Genomic DNA, 20,484 nt, shown 5'->3' on the forward strand with positions numbered 1-20,484 from the left:
AGGAAGATCCATCATTTTTCTTTTAGAAAGGATTGTAATAACTCTGTCCAGGGGAATAAACATTAAGTTGCTTTCAAGCAAACTCTTTAGTTATCACATAAATGTAAAATAAAGAGAATGTGAATCTCAAGGTACCATCTGTTCAAGTTACCCAAGGCTAATCATGTCACACAGTTTACTGACCTCCTGCTCTTTCTTTAACATCTCCATGGCTTCCCGAAACTTTCTTTCCTTCTCCTCTGTTTCAGCAATAGTGGCTTGGTTCTGCTCCTCATACGCCATGGCCACAACAGCCAGAATCAGGTTGACCAAATAAAACGAGCCCAGAAAGATGACCAGCATAAAAAAAAGCATGTAGATCTTCCCAGCAGATCTGAGAGTCTGTAAGCACAAAAGTAAAATCAGTCACACTTATTTACAATTTTTTAAAATAAAAAAATACTTATTTTTTTTAAACTTAGATTTGCAATATAATTGAATTAATCCTTTGTTAACAGCCCAAACTGAATCTCTTTGATGATAGATGATAACCACATGCAAGGAAATAATCTTCTCACAGATACATTTTTATACCTTAGTCAAAAATGATGTGCCTTGTGGAAAAATTCATTACTAAATGAAGAATGCTTTCCTCCTTTACAAAATATCTCCACTGGTTTTCTTTGAGAAAGCTTCTCCCACATAGTTCACTCTATTTTTGTCCAGTGCATAGAAACTTTCCAAGCAGGATTCATATTGTATCCCTTCAGATGTCTACAGTCTAGGTCCTTTACAGTCAGTAGTGAGAAAACAGATAATTTTAGTGTGCAACTCATCTGAAAGTTATTTAGACATCTGCCTCAGGATAAGAACCACCAAAGCTTGGACACCATTGACTGTATTGCCTGGTTCTCCACGAAATTTGAGCTTATATTACAGATATATCCCATGGTCAATGACTTGATGCTGGTGATAGAAACCACTATCTGATATTATAAGGTCAAATAATAAAAAGGAGTGATGTTCACCCTTATTTGCCATGACAGTTTCAGCCTTCAGGAGTTGTACATGTAGCTTTATGCCAAGTGAATGTAGTTGTTCAAAGAATCGTCAATTTGATTACTTTATATTTTGCTGAAATGAAATTGTGTAACTGACTGCATGTGAAGCTGGAATCCCCAGTACCTTCAAAGATGTCTGTCTCGGTACCTTCAGAGTAGTATTTGTCAGCAATAATTCCCCTGATTTTTTTACGATCATGCTTCAGTTTTGCAATTTTGAGGTGCAGAAGTAAATCTTCAGTAGCTTCATGGGTAGAGCATGTAATTCAGTACCAGACTATCATATGTAGTTCTTCAGAGTTCGCATACATTTTAGGAAAATAAGTTAATTGTAACAATTGATGTTCCTTGTCCACAGCAGACAGAGGACAGTTTGCCTACTGACCAGTAATTATTTCAGTCTTAAGTCTTTAATTACTGGTTATACGACTGTAATAAGATGATGTGGGTTTTTTTGGTTTTGTTTTGGTTTTTTTAACAGTAATAAAACACTCTCATACCTGTTGATAAAGACGTTCCCAATAATCTTGAGTCATAAGACGGAACAAAGAGAGAAAGGCCCAGCCAAAAGTATCAAAGCTTGTGTAACCATGGTCAGGATTTTCCCCAGCTTTCAGACATATATATCCTTCAGGACATGTGCTGCAAAACATAAGACAATACATGAAATGCATCATAGATGGCTTCAGCATGGAGCAATAGATTTCCAAGGGAGCACATTGAATGTTCTTGGCTAAAAGCACAGATGCTCAAAGGTAAAATTCTCCACTGGATGAAAACATAGGAACCAGGCGGGTGCCAACTGCAGGATACCAAAGATCTTTGCAATCTTGTTTTTCCTTTGGAAGAATAAACTGGAAAACTCTAACTATACCTCAAGCTGCAATGGCAAATGAGTGCCTAGCATTTCAGGTACTTGGAATAAACCAGAATTAGGTGCCTAAGCAGGACTTTAATATGATTTCTCTTGGCACTTATTCCAAATTAAGAATCATAAACTTGGTGTCTCCTGTTACAGTTGTGGGCAATAGTGTGATGGTGAACCTGCTTGTCCAGTTACGTAGTCTGACACGGGCAGGATGACATCAGTATGTGTCACCTGAGCACCTTCCTGTGCTATTTACTATGCCTGACCTTGTACTCACCCCCTGGAAGGACTAAATCTTTAATCTAAGAAACCCAACCCTTTGTTCCACTCAATGCCATAGTTTGGGGTCATGACATTCTTTGCTGTTTCTGCCAGGAAAAATTTTCCTTGTGTTTCTTGCAGATTCACATATTAAATGGCATGCAGAGAGCATGAATTTCACTCACTCTCATTAAACTTTGAGACCCTTTACAAGTAATTTTCTAGTCCCATACACTTGAAGATGAAAAGAACACACTCTGCTTTGCAGCCAGCAGTGGTACTATGCAAGTACTGAATTGCATCATCAACTGAAACATGAGGTGGAAGAGATCTCAGGTCTGTGAGCCTCCCTCTCTCCCAGAATGGTACAGTATGACCAGTCAAAAGACCCCACACTCCTTGCACATCACAAGCTGCTTTCCAAACATAAGATACACCCCATCAGACACTGAAGACATCATAGAGCAGTATGCAAAGACTTGCTGAGTACGTATCAAAGGAAGAGAATAAGAGATCAAGGACGTTGCCAGTGTCCTGGAGCCCTACAGTATTTGGGAATTTGTTAGGTGGAAACCATCTAACTCTGTGGAGAAGCTACCTCTCTCTGTTCTCCTTATGCTTCAGATGGAGATGAACCTGGTGCAATTTGGTGCAAATGCTAGCTGATAGTTAGAACAAGAGGGATTGTGAAAGCACTTTGTCAGAGATCAGAGACATTGAGAAACCAACTTCCAGGCAGAGTTTTGGTAACAGAGCAATATCCTCTGTCCTGGCAGATGGTGAGTTTGATGTTCTGCCTGTCAGATGGAGGCATCAAGGTTTTCTGAACTGTCTTCAGATTATTGTAGTATGCAGCCATTTAAACACTTCACCAGTCATGTGTCCAATGTGTACAGTTTTTATTCTTTTTCTCCCCAGCAATAACCCATAGGATATTTCAACTGCCACTATTTTCTGCTGAAGCAGAGTATTGCAAGAAATCAAAATGCATAGCAGTAATATAAATAATGAAAAGTAATTTTTAAAATGCCACTGAAAAAAGAAATTGACTCCTTAGAAAGCAGAGTATCTCTTAGTATGAAAACCAAGGAATTTTTTTTTTAATATCAATTTTATTTTGATATAAATCAGATCTCTACAGCACAGGATAGTAACCCTGTATTGCACGTCGAGTTGGGAATACATTGCTATGGGATTCGAAGTTATACAAATCTGTGGTGTCAGCCACCAGCATTGGACATTCAACAACATTTAAGAAGCTTAATTTAATATCATTAGTCAAGCACAAATTTTTAAGTCTGCTTTGAACACTGAGAAAAGGAGTGCTGAAGCATTGCAAAGTGTGCGCATATCCTTGTTAGCAGTAGTTTTCAGGAAAAAAAAAGAAATAAAAAAAATAAAAAATGAAAAAGAACAGTTGATATTGAATGAATTAAATGTAACACACAAGTGAGAATATAATAAGTGAATGTCACCCCAGGTAAACCCAAGTTAGTTTATATCAATTGAGAATTTAGACAACAGTAACTATATCTCACAAAGAAAGAAAAAGAGAGGTACTTCTAACTTTTTTCCCTGCCAGCCTAGAAATGCCTCTTTCTAGATCTTTCCTACTTTGACTACCTATTGTTTCCTGGTAAGAGACACTTTTGAATAAAAAGTACAGTAATGTTACTGAATTAGAATAGCATAAAGTGCAGAAATACCAGCTTCCCCCCCAAAAAAAAATATGCAGATGCATAAATCTCTCTTGTATATTCACATCCTTTTTTGAGGCAGCCTTTCACTAAATCTCCTCTCTCCCAAAGGCAGGATCTACTGTCATTCTCTGCCGTAGAGACGTGAGATTTCTGCCTCTGATCTTTGGCTGCAGATAGCCCACAGTGCCTGTGACGTCCTGCTGACACTGTTCAAGAGCTCTGAGAAATGGATCCTCTGGGTTCCTGCGAAGGAAACCCTTTCCCCTCGCTTGCGCTAAGACTTCGCGTCCTGACAGGATGTGAAAAGTTTTGTAAGACTCATTCTTTTTGCCATGTGAAAATAACTGCACTCATACACTGTGCTTGTCTGGAAACTGAGTGATCATGTCCAGAGGTGGACAGCCTTTCCTGAATGTCCCATGAAAGACCAATCCCAGGTGGCTCCGTTGAGCTGGTCTCGTTACTCATATTTTAACATTGCTACCAATGGCTAAAACATCTGAATCAGCTGTGAGAAACTGAGAATCATAGAGTCACAGAATGGTTTGGGTTGGAAGGGACTTTAAAGATCATCTAGTTCCAAACCCCTTGCTAGGGGCAGGGACACCTTCCATTAGACCAGGTTGCTCAAAACCCTTTCCAACCTGGCCTTGAACACTTTCAGGTTGGATTTTGCAGTTAGATGTATTTTCATAGTAACCTCTTGGCACCAGGAGATTAGAGGCTACAAAGTCACTCTTAGGTTCACTGCCAAGGTTGCTTCCTGAGGAAACTCTGTTTCAATGCCAAATAGCATTAGAGCAATTGCTCAGAGCACCTCACCATAACTGCTTGGAAGGCCCCAGGACATGGAGATGCAACTCCTCTGACTGTGGATGTGAGCAATGGTACCTCTGACTAATATTTTCTGTCTATAATACAGTTAGTGCTTTTTAATGTTTCACTCCATCTTTATGTGTCTCTAAAACCTTATCCACTCAGCAATAGATTCCTGGTGTGAAAAGATCCGTCTGACTCTGCAGTGACTGTACACAGTTCTGTAATATTATGCTCAGGTGTAAGAGCATTCAAGTGACTTGTGTTCAGCACAAAAAGCTTGAATTTCAGCTCAAAATTCTATTAATGTTAGCTCATATCCTTCTTACGGAGACTAGACACTTGAGACAAAACATCCTACTTTTCAACTCCTTATTCTTGTTCACCTTCCTTTGTAGCCAACAGAAGTGATAGTGCATGGAGTGTGGGAATGCCTTAAAAGCAATGAGAGGAAAACAAAATGCTGCTTCCCAGAAAAACACTCTACAGAAATGTAGGTGTAAGACATTCACATGAGAATATTATTCTGCAACTGACACCATTTCCTCTGAGGATTTTTCAAAGGAGTCTCAAGATTTTGCTGAAGTGTCTTCAATGTATAATATTAAGCCTCCCCTTTTGGATTTTTTAACAAACTCTTTAGCTGCTTTTACCTCGGGGAAGCATTTCACAGGATTGCACTCTCCTCTGATGCACAGGAATGACAACAACAACAACAAGCTACATAAATATAACCTCCTCCACAGGAGCCTCACAGGATGCTGTTCAATTGATCACAATAAAATTAGAGCCATTGATTCAGAAAAGTTAAAAGCATCAGCCTACCTACCTATCCATCAGGCTGTAATCACCATTGTAAGCTGGCATTGGTACAGGAAATTAAAGAACATAAGAAACAGCTTTGTTTTAAATAACACAGATTGGGAATGCCAGAGAGTTGTAGCTGAGGGGCATAATTACAAAATGCTCTGCCTCAAGAGTTTAATCTAGGCAAGCCAAGTAACCTGCTGATCCAGACTGTGGTAGCCAAGAGGGTTATGCAATAAAAGAAGATTTGCAAAACAACCGTATGCTGGATTGTAATGTTCAGACCCTGAAAATATAGAGAGGGTAGTCCATGTGTTGCCAGGAGTTAGTGTCAAACTGCTGTGTCAGCTACAACATCTGTAAGGTAAAGGCTGCACTTTCTTTCAGTTTCGATTGCAAAGGCGTACTATGGCTTGCTACACTGAACTGCTTATGAAGGAAGCAATAATGGGAGATATAATGCATACCACAGACACACCAGAAATATGAAAGAACCCACAAAACCAAAACATGTTGTGGTAAAGGCTCTTTAGCGTTCCTGCTTAGGTCACTGCTTAAGCCAAGCTGAAATGTTTGCATCTGATGTCTCTGACACAAGACTGATTCCAGAGGAATGGAAACCACCCCTATGAGCATGGTGGAGTTTCAAAGCCTGGCAGTAAGAGCTGGAAGGAAAGACAGTGCCCATGGCCTCCAAGGTTTATTGATGTGCATAGTAGAGTCCTCCTTGACCTGCCTCTTCATGCTAAAATCCTCAGGCCATGAAGGAGAGGTTTAGATCTTCTTTAGATCACAGACCTGAGTGCTTTTCTCTGCACTTTCTATATTCTGCCATTCTCCTGGCTTTGAGGGAGAAGACCAGCAGTCAAACAAGGAGTGGACACTGTGCAGTGGCTGTGGGGAAACAGATAAAGTTCCCGAGACTAACGTTTGTTTGCTCCTGCCTGACATGGTGAAACTACTCATACTGAAACAGGGCAGTATTTTAAAAAAAGAATGTTGTAAGAGTGACTGGGCACATAGGAGCAAGGGGTTGAAAAGGCGGCAGCACCCCAGCCAGGGCCGGGCATTGCCATCAGCGGGTACTCAGTCTGCCTGAAAGTCATAGTTCACTCTCCTCCTCCTGCTCATTCTTGTTTTGTTATATTAAGGACTAATCATGGTTAGAGGGTCTGACTTACAATTCCCCATTAATTACCATCTAAGAGCCAATATGTGACTCGCAGAGGCACGCATCTTGTTGGATAGGTCTGACTAGGATCCCTCAGCAGCTCTCACTCCAGGCATCTAAGGGGTCAGAGAGAATTTCAAGGGCATTTTTCAAAGCAAGGGGTGCCAGTGGTCTGAAAGGAAGGAAGTACAAGGAAATCCAACCAAATGCTGCCGAAAAAAACTAAATTAAAAATAAGAACAGCTCAGAATAAAGAGCAACATCAACCAGGAGCTGAAACTGGAGAGCAAGGGGAAGGAGATAGCCATAAGCAGACTTGCTCACAGGGTCAGGTCACCACAGACCTGTGCATGTCACTGCCTTGCATCCACAAAAACTTTTCACACTCTCCCACTGGCTACTTGTTCAGGCAGATGCAAAACCACTGGTTTTAGCCTGAGACATCAGATACCTCCATGCCTGCATGGAAATGAGAGGAGAAACTCCCTCTGCTGCAAGGTGGCTCTTTTAGACTACGTGGTGCAGCAAGGTAAGCAAACTCATTTCTCATCACTCAATCCAGTGGCCAGACACTGGATCTTCTGTCAAACCCAACAAAATGTAGGGCAATAATTTTTCATCATAAACATAATGATAGATTACTGCTTAATGAAGACTGTAGCCCACAGTCAGGCTGCTCCTCTCATATGGTTGATGAACTTATTACAGCTTTGACTGAGGTAATATTACCCATCCTTAAGAACTGAGTGGATTTGGATTTCATCCCTACTGCTGCTGTTTAACCAGAGATGTGATCTTCCAGATACACAACTGATCTTTAGGAGTGGGGACTGGTATTGTTGCCCCTAAGCCAGTATAATACATAAAGTTATGCTTATGGCCCCCGCAGCATCTTTCAGGTGATACACTTGCTTTGTGGTTTTTCTGATACTCAAATGAGAGGCTTTCTCACCACGAGCAAACCATCCTCATTCCCATGTCACTGTAACCAACAGTTATGTGATTTACAACAGAATCTAATTAAATTAATTTAAGATATGCTGTACAGTCTACAGGTTGGTAATAAATTCATCAATATTGCTTATTAATCTGGGGTGTAATTAGGTTACTAGCTCTGGTAGTTTAAATGCACTTAATTCTTTCCAAAATATCCTCATTTTGGTGACATTTGAAGAAGTCGCATCCAGTCTTCCAGCCTTTCCCACTCATCAGCCAGCTGCACCCCATCAAAATGAATTTGGCAAGTGTTATAAACACAGCAGTCCCACTGGGTACCTGCCAAAGCTCCCCAGAAGCACATTCCCTGTGACAGACCCATTAATGCAGCAAATTAAACACAAGCTGCCTTATCACAACCTCCCTGGCAAAGTTGGCTAGTCCAGAGACCACCTGCAACAGGTTGTTTCTCCTCACCTTGCCCATTCCTGTCAATTCCCAGGAATACATATATGCGACTAAGACACCTGAGCACCACCTTTAACCCAATCCATCCACGGACTGCACGTCTGAAATGCAAACCCACCAAGCCAAGGGGTTTCTTCTCATGCTACTCGTCTAGCATCCAACACAACATAGCTTGAATCTGAGGCCACCTTATTTTAAGACAACAAGTAATAATAATAATAACAATAATAACAACAATAATAATAATAACAATAATAATAATGATAATAAGTAATCAATTTTTAAAGTAACATAATCATAATAATCATAATGACATACACATCATTCCAAGTTCCTGGGAGAGAGCTGCAGCACTCAGTTGTGCAAGGCAAAGTAGTGATGGTGGAAGCATCTGAGAGCAGCGCTGCTCCTCAATGCTGCACATGTTTCTTCTCTGCCCTTGAGGGGTGCGATAAGCCTTTGCAAAGGACTTTAAATAATCACGTGGAGGATACAAAAAGGCAAAGGAATGTTACTATAGCTCAGAGAGATCAAAAAGTGCCACATTGCTGTACGTGTCCAAATGAGTATGCTGACAGTATGATGGTGTGAAAAACCTACCATAAAAATGTTGCTTTTGGTATTCATGATCACTATGAGAGCTGGCATCTGACGTAATTTTATGTGTTGGTATTAATAACCTTAGTAAAATGCCAGAACACAAAAGCAAACAAAGATTTTTTTTCTGATGATACTTTAGAAAGAGTTAAGACTCACTCAAAAACTTTGAGGAGCTCTACACGACATGGTCATTCCTTCATTCCTTATTTGCAGTAAGCTCAGTGACAGCAGAATTTACCAAACCATATAGAATCTTGCCCCATGCTGTATATTATTTTAATGTACCCTGTTAAGAAAAATCAAGGACATACTGAGGATAAAGGTAGCTAAAGTTTCTATAGCAACAGTTACTAGGATGCAGTTGCCAAAGGTGCTTTCTTGTTGCATCCTGAAGTAGCTTTAGTGGCTGCTTTTCTTTCCTGTTCACTAGTCTTTTTGGTAATATCAGTACAGACATGATGCAAATGTGCTTTCATTGTCAGTGCGATCTTGTAGACTATTCCTGCCCACGAGCTGAATACACAGGACATATCATGTGAAAGGGAAAAAAAAAAACCCAAACAGTCTGACCTTGAGATCTGGAGGGGACATAATTGACTTAAAACATGCACACTTTTCTGAAAAGCCAGCTCCCTGTTCTAGCTGCAAGTGAAAAAGTGAAAAGAACAAATATAAGTTTCTCTTTTTTTCTGCTTGTTTACTTTGTACATTGATAACATCTTGTCTGTTCCTCTGTTTCCTAATGGACAAATTTCCTTGCTGTTTCTATTGTTCTTCCAAACCTTCAGGCAGAAAGGGAAGAAAAACCATCAGCCTAAGCACAGCAGAAAAATGTCTCTGTGAAATTGCAACAGGATAAAAGTGAAAATGCTTTAGAGCTGAAATGTATCTTCCTTTTTCAGAGACAGATAATTCCATGCTGTCTTTTCTCTGTGGGGAAGCACAGGACTCTGCAGTATTGGTCTTATCATCAAAATGAACGGCTAATAGTCATGGAGGAGGAGCAAGCTGTAATCGCATGGGCGGCATGAAGCAGGTTGGTGTGGCCTGACATGGTTCCCACAACCCACTTTCTTGGACATTGGTTTGGTGACCACAGAAGGGCGATGCCTGTAGAAGCACTCCTGATGTGCTTTAGGGGGATGTCCCATTTGATCTGAAGGTGGGATCAGGACTGCATCTCCTCCTGACAGCAGCACCCCTGGAGGCTCCCTTGCTTCTTGCCTGATGCTGGCCATGTCCCATTGCCTGGGACCAGGCAGAGAGGTCCTGGGTTTGTCCTGAGCACACCTTAAAGCATGGTCCCAAATGCAGGCCTTCCCATCGGCACTATGACTGTAAACATTCGTCGCCTGCTCTTCTGCAGCCATTGCAAAGCATAGTCCACTTGATGCTAAGATTGGATTTCACAAAGGCTAAAGCAGCTTTCAGCTTCTGCTCCTAGCCAAGATTTGGTACAATTTGATCATTGTACTGGCTCTTTATTGGACCTTCCTCAGGGCTAAAACAAGGTGTTCGAAATTGGATAAGCTGCTCCACTGGGAAAAAGCAAATTTATAGAATTTGTAATCCATTTGAAAATCAGACTATCTACCTGAGCTTTTTCCATTTATTTTAACCAAATTGAATATGAGAAGCTGAAATTGCAAAGGAAGTCAACTTGAACAAATCCAAGTGTGGCCACATCCAAAAGAACAACCAAATCTAACCCCAAAACACGTCTAGAAACATGAATAATTCTGCAAATACACAGCATTTTTTTTGTTAAGTCTTGCTGTTAGCGCTGCTTCGAGTGTCTGACCAATCTGTGACACATACCTCAGAGCAGAGGATTTTTCCATTAACGTAGTGCTCTGAATGTGCTTGTTGTGAAATATCAAGCATGTGTCACTGGCTTTCACTTTGAGCCAAAGAACATCTTTGATCACAATCATTTGATTTTGTCTCTACTCCAAACATTACTTCTCATTTCCACTGGGCTCTTTGTTCCTTATAAATACAAAGGAAATACTTGCAGCACATCAAGAAGGAAAATGCAGTTGGATAAACGTAATTAAGAACAACACAAAAGTTCTATTTGTTAAATGAAGAAAAATCAAATTTGAGGCTTCATGAAGAAAGTTTCCCATCACATAGGAATCTCCACAGACAGGCTAGTCTTTGTGCAACCAAGAAAAATACCATCTCCCCAGTATTTCTATCATGTCTCTGCAATGTGATTTTTAAATGAGCTCCTGAAGTTGCTTGAGCACACCTAAAAATATAAACACATGTTTTTTCTTCCAACTGCCAGGTAAAGTACTAGCGATATGTTTGCTGCTGCTGAGTGACATACATCTATTCAAATCCCTCCTGAGCTAGAATCAATATTAGCTAGATCCATTACCTCCTGCTTTATTGGCAGATTGGGTGCTTGTTCAGAAAACAGTCCATCCTAGTAATGTAATAAAGCCCCCACCTTGGAGATAATTAGGTTGTCTGAGATATAGCATCCACTGATGATCATTTCCCTGCTGATTTTGGCCTGCTGCTCCAGCTCAGGTTGCAGTCTCCATCACTGCACGCTCTTACATCAGACCATCTGAGTCTCATCACCTAATAATTGCCATGGTAGATTTATTTAGATTTATTTAGATTTCTTTTTGGTTTACTCTTCTGTAATATTAGCAACCAGCCAAGCCTCAGAGTGTCATTAACATGCTTTGAAAAATGCACTAAAATGGCTTTGTCAGTTACCTCAAGATTTAATATCCCAGCCACAACGCAGATATCCCTCACTCTAACAAATCCTTCCAGAAGTGCACACGACATTGCCCTTACCCACATTCCCTTTGGGTCCTCAGTGTGCCCCAAAGGCTAACAAATTCAAACTCCAAACTGGGAAGAGAAATATGCTCCAAAAATGCTGTGAACATTCAGACACAGACTTGCCAACTGTCTTTCCTTAGTCACCTGCTTCATGCCTTGATGTGTTCCCAACTTAAGCATCCCCACTTGTCATCAGTTTCATTACTAATAGAAAGGGAAACCACAATCTGATGCATCCACTCACTCTTAACTCACCTCCACTGAACCTGTGATGCAACCTGTCCCAAAAGTTTCCACACATTCAGATTTTGTGTTTTACTATTGAACACACTCTGTCTTGGCTTTGACCATTGAAGGATAAGAGAAAACAAATCCCAGCCTGTTAGACACAACAGCCTGTAAATGATGGTCTCTCTGTCCTAGCAGGTGGGAATACATGACTTTGCAAATCCACTGAGGCCTTAGGGTCATCTTCCTAATTATCTTCATGTCTTTAAATAAGGAATGACTGACAGGAACTCTGTGGAAACTATAGCAGAAGAGACAGTACTTGCTAGTCCTGAGCTACAAAATAATATAAATATTAATACTTATTCCCCACTTGTAGGCATTTGAGATGAATTTTTACCTAGTGGTATTAAATAAACGAAAACAGCAAGAGGCTGAAGAGGAAAGAACAGATGCACAAAAGGAAAGTGGGTTTCTCTTGATTGCACAGACCTTGATAGTTTTTATGTATTTATCAAAACAAGCACTAGGACTCCAAGCATGAGGGTGGCATTTTCCTCCTCTTATACACAAGAGCTGGAAGTTCTTCCCCAGCTGTTTCAGGCTGTAACTCTCTCATGGGCACAGTGCCTCCCTTGGAGGCTTTCTCCAGCCATGGCTTTTTGCTGACACACTGCAATTTATCGACTTCTTAAGGAAGGAAATAAGAGTGCTTTTGCTAATATACCTTGCTAGAATCCAGTCCTTAAATCCATACATGCTACTGATACATAGATACTCCATGGATATTGGGTTGGTACTTAACATCTGACCATTTGGGCAGTTCCAAAGCAGTAGTCCCTAAACTATGCCTCACAAAATATCTATAATATGATCAACCCTTTTGACGTTGCTCATGGCCTTAGCAGCCAGCCACCACCACAGTTCATGTCATCAGGTTGAACAATGTATAATATTTCACGGTGTGCAAGATATTGCTGCTGTGCAGAACACTTCTTCCTCAATATTATTGGCTAGCAAAGGCTGAGGTCCACTAGCATAGGTAAATTGCCAAATCCTGGGATGCCCAGGAAACATCCAAATAGTCTTGGAGTCCAGCCTGAGCCTGGATAAACGCAATGTATTATAATCAACAAAGCACTTAATTTATGAATGCTGACATTGTACCTTCTGTAGAACAAAGGAGAAAGCATGGCCCTCTGCCCAAAGAGCTTACAGTCTAAATTATACTGGCAATACAGATCAGACACATGAGACATGCAGAGGGAAGGCTGACACTTCAGCTTTCCCTTTGCTTTATGTAAATACAGATATAGACAGTGGCAGCAGAAAGTACAGTGTCTCTCTCCAGGACCCCATGACTTTTCTCACCCTCCTGCCCACAAGCAAGTTTAGATTTTCTCTGCCCTTCATCTTCCTGCTGTCACTCTGTGCACACATACCTCTTTTCGCATTATGTTCTTCCTAATTTAAATTCTATTTTTCTCGAGTCTTCCACATTTAGTTCCACCAACTCAAAACATCTCTCTCCAAAAGTAGATCACCACATCTCCTCCCTTCCCTTGACCTAGGTCATCCATCTCTCTGGTTCAAATACTCTCATATATTTGGATCAAAAGCTCACCCATCCCACCACTCCAAGGTCTTTTCTTCCTTTTCCTGCAACTTCTAACAACTTACGATCTTTCTACGGTTTATAAACTGTGCCCACACAAGATAATATTTCTCTCTATCCCATCTGAACTCTTCCATTTCCACCAAGATCACGAAAACCTGTCAAATAAAATCACACACTCAATGTGCTTAAATCTTGAGGACTGGATGCAGGAGAAACCGTTAGCATCTACAGATGGTAGGGATATGAATAAAATCCTCCGTGCAGAGTGAATTAATATACCAGAGGAATTATTCTGAATCTCTTCACTGTCTATACTATAAGAAAATGAAACACAATGTAGATCACAACTTAAAACTGAGTACTTTCCCACCTCCAAAGCATGTTATTTTGGGGACTAGCATTTGTTGATTTGTTTATCTTCCTTTGCTGAAAGCCAAGAATTCATCATCAGACTAAATCCCTCCAGCTTTTCTGTTTTCATTCCTCTTTCATTTCCGTTAAAACACTCCCCACTCAGCCAAAGTGTTACTTAGTTTTCACTATTTTTCTTACTGAGAAATTTAAATGTATTGAAAAAGAACTGTAATAAGGCCCCTGAAGATTTTAGACCTGAATAAGTGACACACACAAACTTCTCTTCCCTGCAGTTCAGGAAATTGTATTACTATGCACAATATTGCCATTATCCTCTCTCCTGTTATGACTGACAGAAGGAAGTTGAAACATCTACTTCATGCTGGTAAGAAATGGACAAACTGAAGGAAAACATAGCAAAAACCACCCCAAAACAATAACATCAAACCAGAAGTGAAGATATTTTTAAAGCACTTACCCAGCATCAGTGCTATTGCCACACAGTAACACGTCTTCTGTACCATTTTTTATGAAATAGTTCCCTGCAACAGAAATAGAGAAATGGCTTTTTAACAAGTACATTCTGGGAACGATAACATTCACAAATACTATCCACAAGCCAGCATGTTCCATTTGGATGGTAATGGAGAAATGAATGGCATGCTTTTGCTTTGTTTTGCTAATTTTAACTTTAATAAAACATAAAAACAAATCTATTTTTTCGAAGCACTTTAAGCACTTCCTGTTTGTATTCCAAATCTGACCATTTTAATAAGGTAACAGCAGGGCTGTGGGCAATGTTTGTAGGAAACATCATCCAGCCATGTCCCTGGCTGTTGTAACTGAGAACATCATTGCCGAATTCAGTGTAGCATCTGCGTAGTGAAACCAAACCAAGCTTGCCCATAACTTTTAGACTCTACACTGATGAGATACATATTAATAGTAGTTTGTGATAGAAATTCCTGACTCATAGGTTAAAAATGCAACCAGCTAGAAGTCAAAATGTAATAATACTAACAAAGCAGCCCACTCCCCCAATCTGGTGGATTCTGCTCAGCATAGAAGACAGAGTATAAAGCAAAATAAACAGAAAAATGCACCCAGTTAAAGATCAAACAAACAAGGAAGCATTCATAAAGACAAATATTTATCAACACAGTCATCTGTAATGGCAATGAAGAGAGACAGGCACTTCTCTAGGGAGGCTCACAAGAGCAAGCTAAATTTAAGTGCTCTGGATCATTCCCTGGTTGCCTATCAATGAGGCTTAAGGAAATTAGCATCCCCAGGATAATGAGAGCCTTTGTGTACATACTCCCTTTTCTATCCCCAGCCAAAACAGTCTAACATTCAGAGAAACAGAACAGGCGGCCAACTACTTCTCAAAAGGATAAGCAAAACCAGTTTTCCAGAGAGAGTCATAAGAAAAGAGATGTTCTAAGGAGCATCTCTAAAACCTGAATGGCAGCACAGAACAGTGGATAAAAGCATTGATCTAGAAATATAACAAATGCAAAACAGAGGCCAGCAGCTGGCTGATGGAGGGTAGATACACCAGTGTGCTTTGCTGTGGCAGTGAGGACATGATCTGCTGTTGACATGAGATGTGATGGTGGCAGCCCTGCACAGAATGTGTTTGAGCAGAGGGGCCTCTGCAGATGATGCTCGGAAGATGTTCTCCATTCTAGGTTAACCCTCTTGTTGTGAAATGTTTTAAAAATCAGGAGTGACAGCTTATCTGGGCAGGCTATGCAAAGAATGCTCAATGGCTCTAGCCACCGAACAGATGTGCTCTGGCTTTCTCAGTAAGCTGTGAGCAGTGGAAAAGTCTGCCCTGCTGCATGCCAAGAGGGAATTACTGTCCATGAGCTTGTGGTTACGAGGGCACGTGATAGTGTTCACAAGATATCAGAGCATATATCCACAGCTCAGACTGTATGCTTTCCACTTTGTCTTACATGTGAGCTTTCTACGGAAACGTATTGACTGACAGCAACACCCAGGTATTCAATAGGGTTAAAGATCTGTGATCAATCACCACAGATGGGGGAAGGATGCTGTGACTTCCATTTCCTTTCAACCTCCTCTTCTGCTGGTGGAAAACACTGCTTTTCCTGGAACTTATTTGGGATACATAATGACACAAAATAATCAGATTCTGGGGTATAGAGGAAATATGCCACAACCATGAGATAAGAGATAGGCAAACAACTGCAGAAGTTCTGCACCTTGTTAGGACATGGTCACCACATGCAGTGCCCTGAACTTGACAAACCTGCACTACTCCCTGGGAATTGCAACTTTTCATACTGCAAATGCTAAGACATGGAGGACCATAGATCTGTCACTGTGCGTTGAATACTTTCTTTGAGGGATTACTGAATCTCTGGAGCATAGTGCTGGTTGAAGACCAAACCAACACCTCCTAGTCAATCAAACCAGAAGATGAGAACAGAGTCAGAGCACAGAAGCATGGAGGAAAAGGACACTCTGTGTGTAAACAAGAAACGTAAAATCTCAAGAATAGACAAAATTCTGATGTCTGCTTAAACATTTACATTTCTCAAACAAGCAATATGGTAGGTGCCAAGGAGTGCCATGAAATGCATGCAGGGGAACCAGAGCGTAGATGCTGCTGGGAGGGGGTGTCTTCACTGTGGAGTCCACAGCTGTGCAACAGAGCATCCCAGTGTCAAACTTCAGCCTGAGGAAGAGCTGAATTACTGATTTCCTACTGGTAAATGAAGGGAGGATTAGAGTATTATACCCAAGGAGACAAAACACTGTATTATCAAAAACGCGCACAACGATCGATTTGTCATTCAAAGCAAGTTGGTTTGGATTTCGATCAAGCATGCCAGGCAATCAGAGGTCTTTAAGAAGCAAACAGTCATCACTCTTTCTGTTAAGAGCCAACCACCTTGGTGTCATATTAACCCACAGCCTCAGCTTTCCATCAGTTAACTCTAACATGGACGAAGAACATAAAACTCCTTTTCCATTTACAGTAGGATTTTCTCTTTGGAACATAGACTGCTTGAACTGATCAATACCACTTCAAAACACAATTATTTTTTTCATTGTCTTGGAAGATTCCAATTAGTTTTTGTTCTGTTTTGTCAGTTTTTTCATTGAAAAAATTCTGCACATCAGTGGGAAATAAAACGGGAAAACAAAAGTGGAAAACAAAACTGAAAAACTCTGTATTATACTTTTTTTTTCAATTTTTAAAGTAAAATCAAGCCAAAGCAATGTTTGTATGCATGCGGCTGTGTACATAATCTTTATGAAATAAGCCATTCTTTCCAAAGGGAATTCTAATTTTTTTTTCTACCAGTTTTACTAAAATGTTGATGACACCTTTACAGTGCATACAATGCCTTTTAGGAAATTTTCTACAGGAATTTCTAGAGTAAGATAACTACTTGATTATACTAAAAGAACTTAAAAAAAAAAAAGAATAATATCAGCTTCGTATCAGTTTCTGGTCAGTCACACATTATTTACTCCATTGTTGCCAAATAAACTTATCTATTTTCCAGTAATAAGAAACATTTCTTGTCAGTACTCAGCAGTCAAAACTTCAACAGAAATATGTTTTCTAATAACCAGGTGCTGTGTTCTCCAAAATATATGCACATTTGTGCCTGAGTCTTAGAAATACATACTAAGTCCCTGTATCTCCAGTATTCCTGATGTAATATTACTTGTGTTAGATTGATTCTGTGGCCATAAGGGTCAGCTAAAAGTCAGCTTAGAAAACACACTTTTTGAGTCCAGCATCTGTTCCTCCTTCAAAGACCCAACTGAAATGATATTTTGACTCTCTTTCAACAAATTCATTCCTATTTGAAAAAAAATTATATAGTATCACACTTGCTTAAGTGACAGCATTCACGTATCATTAGTCACTGCCTGGAGAAGAGTCCTCTGGCTGACTTTCTAACAAAAATTTCAGAGAGGTGTCTGTTATCTCAGACTATTTATTGCAGCCACATGGGTGCTCACTGGTTGGAGGCTTCCTCCCTGACACAGAGCACTGACAGCCACCAAATGTCCCGATTCCAAATTTAAAATGCAATTCAGAAAGCCCCATCACCTTACGGTTGTGACACGTGACACAGAGATGAAATAGATTACATCCTCTCCCCACCCTTTTGCCCACCGGCACAAACACATTGTACCTCCTGGTAATACATAATAATTAAAATGAATCCTTGCAGCACTTGGTGTGTGCACACCGTGTCACACACAGTGCAGTCTCTAATAAATGAAATTGAATTTGAAGATGAAAAACATGCCTCACAAAAACGATGGAACAGGCTGCATTAAGGGTATTATTAGGGAAGAATGCTTGGGAATAAACGGCACTGCCAGTTAGTTCCTCTCTGCTAAAAGGGCTTGCAAATAATTATAATAATCAGTTACTCTCCTGTTGTTCAACCCATGACAGGGCATTTGGCTCTCATCTGCTGTCCTCTGGTTTTTGCTGCTGCTGGCCTTTCTGCTGGCTTTCACAGGCTCTCAGGTGCTCTCCTCTCCCTCCTTCCTTCCCATCCTTCCCATCCTTCCCTCTCTCTTCCCCTGGACACTCACTTCTGACCCAGGTCTCTCCTGCCACCTTACTCTGTAAACATCTGGAAGGACATTTTCAAAACTTCAGTTAAAAAAGGAACAGGAGGAGAAAAATATACAAGAAGACACTGGGATGAAAGCGGTCTCCTGAAGCTTGAGTGTCTCTGGTAGGCTTCTATCAGTGCTTCTCCCCATGCTCAAGACAAGCCAAAGCAGCAATTTCCCAGCCAAGACTCAGCAGCCACTATAGCACACAACGCGTGTGTAATTTTGATAGTACAGCTTTTGCCCCCTTTGAGAAAAAGTCACCAAAATATCAATCAAACCCTCTGCTAGATGGCTCCCGTGCACTAGGAAGAGGCTCCAAAAGCCTCAAAGATCCACAGTACCTGGTTTGTGCTGCCTGTGTGGTCCAAGGGAAGGAAAAGCACTTCAGGAGGGAAGGAGAAGCACATCAGGAGTGTTTGGAGGACCAGAGGGGAGTGGAGAATTTAAATGCTGTCAAATTGAGCTGGGGACCATGACAAGTCCATGAGCATCCCGAGGAAGACAAGACAGGAGACAATGACGAGAAATAAATATGCATGCTGGCTTTTTAACATCTTCAGGTAACCTCCTTCCATGTCTTTGTGTTTGACCACTCACGTGGACCCACGATCTTAGGGCTGTAGGCTGCATAGCACATTTGGTACCACTAAAAGCACATTTAGTACCACTTGTTTAGACGTATGCTTCAAATTAATAGGCAGCAAAATGCTGAAGTGTGTTCTCTGGAAGTTTTGTAGAGGTTTTGTGTTTTGTGAAGGTTTTTTTTATATATTTCATACAAAAGAATGAAAATAAAAAGCTTCTGCAAGGGTCAAATGCATTTGTGATTACAGAAAGATGCCAGGAAAAAAACTGAAATACTCCTGCTTATACTGTGATAAAGAAAACAAAAGAATTGGATCAAAAACAGACTAAAAGACAGAAGACAAAGGTTAAGATGAAAAGTCAATGTGCAGTAGCTCTGCAGGCTAACAGAGGGCTGTATCTGCACCACTTTATTACATTTATAAGTGCACGGGAAAGAGAGAGTGAACAGAGAGGTGACAAAATCTACTACACACAGTATTTTCAAGGTAAATAAAATCCAAGCCCAGGACTGAATGAGCAACACTTGAGAGTCCTATTCCACAAAAAAAAAATGAGTAGAGAAATTCAAAGCTAGATATTATGTTGTCAGAATGTGAAGAAAAACAGAAAAGGAGAAAATCTCACTGATCTATAACCTTGTCAAGTTTTAAATTCCCTGTATCATTTCAGGTAAGAGATATAGATTTTTTTTTTTAAGGATCCTTAGCCAACACTTTTATGTAACATGAAGCTGTGATCAAAAAAAAGCATAATACTGAGATGCAGGAGGAACAGGATGGAGTACTATACAGGAAACAAGCTATAAACCAGTTGCTTGTCTCCTGTGATCCAGAAAAGAGATCACAGCATTGCTTTCAATACGGTAACTGCTGGACTGGAGGGTATTGAGATGCAGGTAACAAGAATGACTGGGAAAAGTTTAATAAGACAAGCAATTGAAAAAATTGAGATCTTTTATCTTAGAAAAGAGGTGACTATCAGAGTCAAAAAATAGTATGCATTCTGGAAAATGAGAACAGAGAACTTTGTGTGCTCCTGGTCACAGAACGTGATAACAATTTTTTTTGCCCTAAGAAAATGGAAAGGAAAAAAAAAGGAAAAAAACCAATAAGAAAAAAAATTCAAAACTAAAGATAAAGGAAATATTTTTCATTATGCTTGCCTTTTCAACTGCTGAAGTTACTGCCGCAGCCTGCCCCTGTGGCCAAAACATTCAAAAAGAGATTTGTTCCTTATGTAGATAAGGATATCCAGGGTTATAATAACTAATGTTAATAAAAATTTAGAAAAATGTCTATACTTCAGGCTCTACTAATTTCTCTGAAAAATGTGGGGCTGCTCTGTGCCACAGCCAGATGTTGCTGTAGGTGTAACCAAGGCCAGATTGAACCCAGCAATTTCCACATTTTATCTCCATCTCACTTAGGTGAATTCACCATTGATGAAAAGTATCAGGAGAAAATATTTCTTTACTTATTCCTTAAAGCCAGTACATTAAGAGAAAGCATCAACCAAAGGGATCCCAGTGCACTTGGGCCAACTGTCCAGAGCTGAAAGCAAGGGCTACCTCTTGCCTTTGCAAGGGACGTTACGGC

At 40.3% G+C, this 20,484-nt stretch overlaps 1 protein-coding gene across 2 annotated transcripts in view; it reads right to left on the reverse strand.

Annotated features, from left to right (window-relative positions):
* The window catches only part of LOC104536963 (sodium channel protein type 5 subunit alpha-like), a 168,911-nt gene that overhangs the window by 117,158 nt on the left and 31,269 nt on the right, over positions 1-20,484 (reverse strand). For both annotated transcript variants that reach the window (XM_010179726.1, XM_010179717.1), the window contains exons 7-9: positions 14,154-14,217; positions 1,541-1,682; positions 184-381 (exon numbers count right to left, since the gene is read on the reverse strand). In XM_010179726.1, the coding sequence (XP_010178028.1) occupies positions 184-381; positions 1,541-1,682; positions 14,154-14,217 (404 nt within the window). The remainder of the gene's footprint in view (positions 1-183; positions 382-1,540; positions 1,683-14,153; positions 14,218-20,484) is intronic.

This window comes from Mesitornis unicolor, unplaced genomic scaffold (assembly GCF_000695765.1).
Source record: "Mesitornis unicolor isolate BGI_N332 unplaced genomic scaffold, ASM69576v1 scaffold570, whole genome shotgun sequence".
Lineage (NCBI taxonomy): Eukaryota > Metazoa > Chordata > Aves > Mesitornithiformes > Mesitornithidae > Mesitornis > Mesitornis unicolor.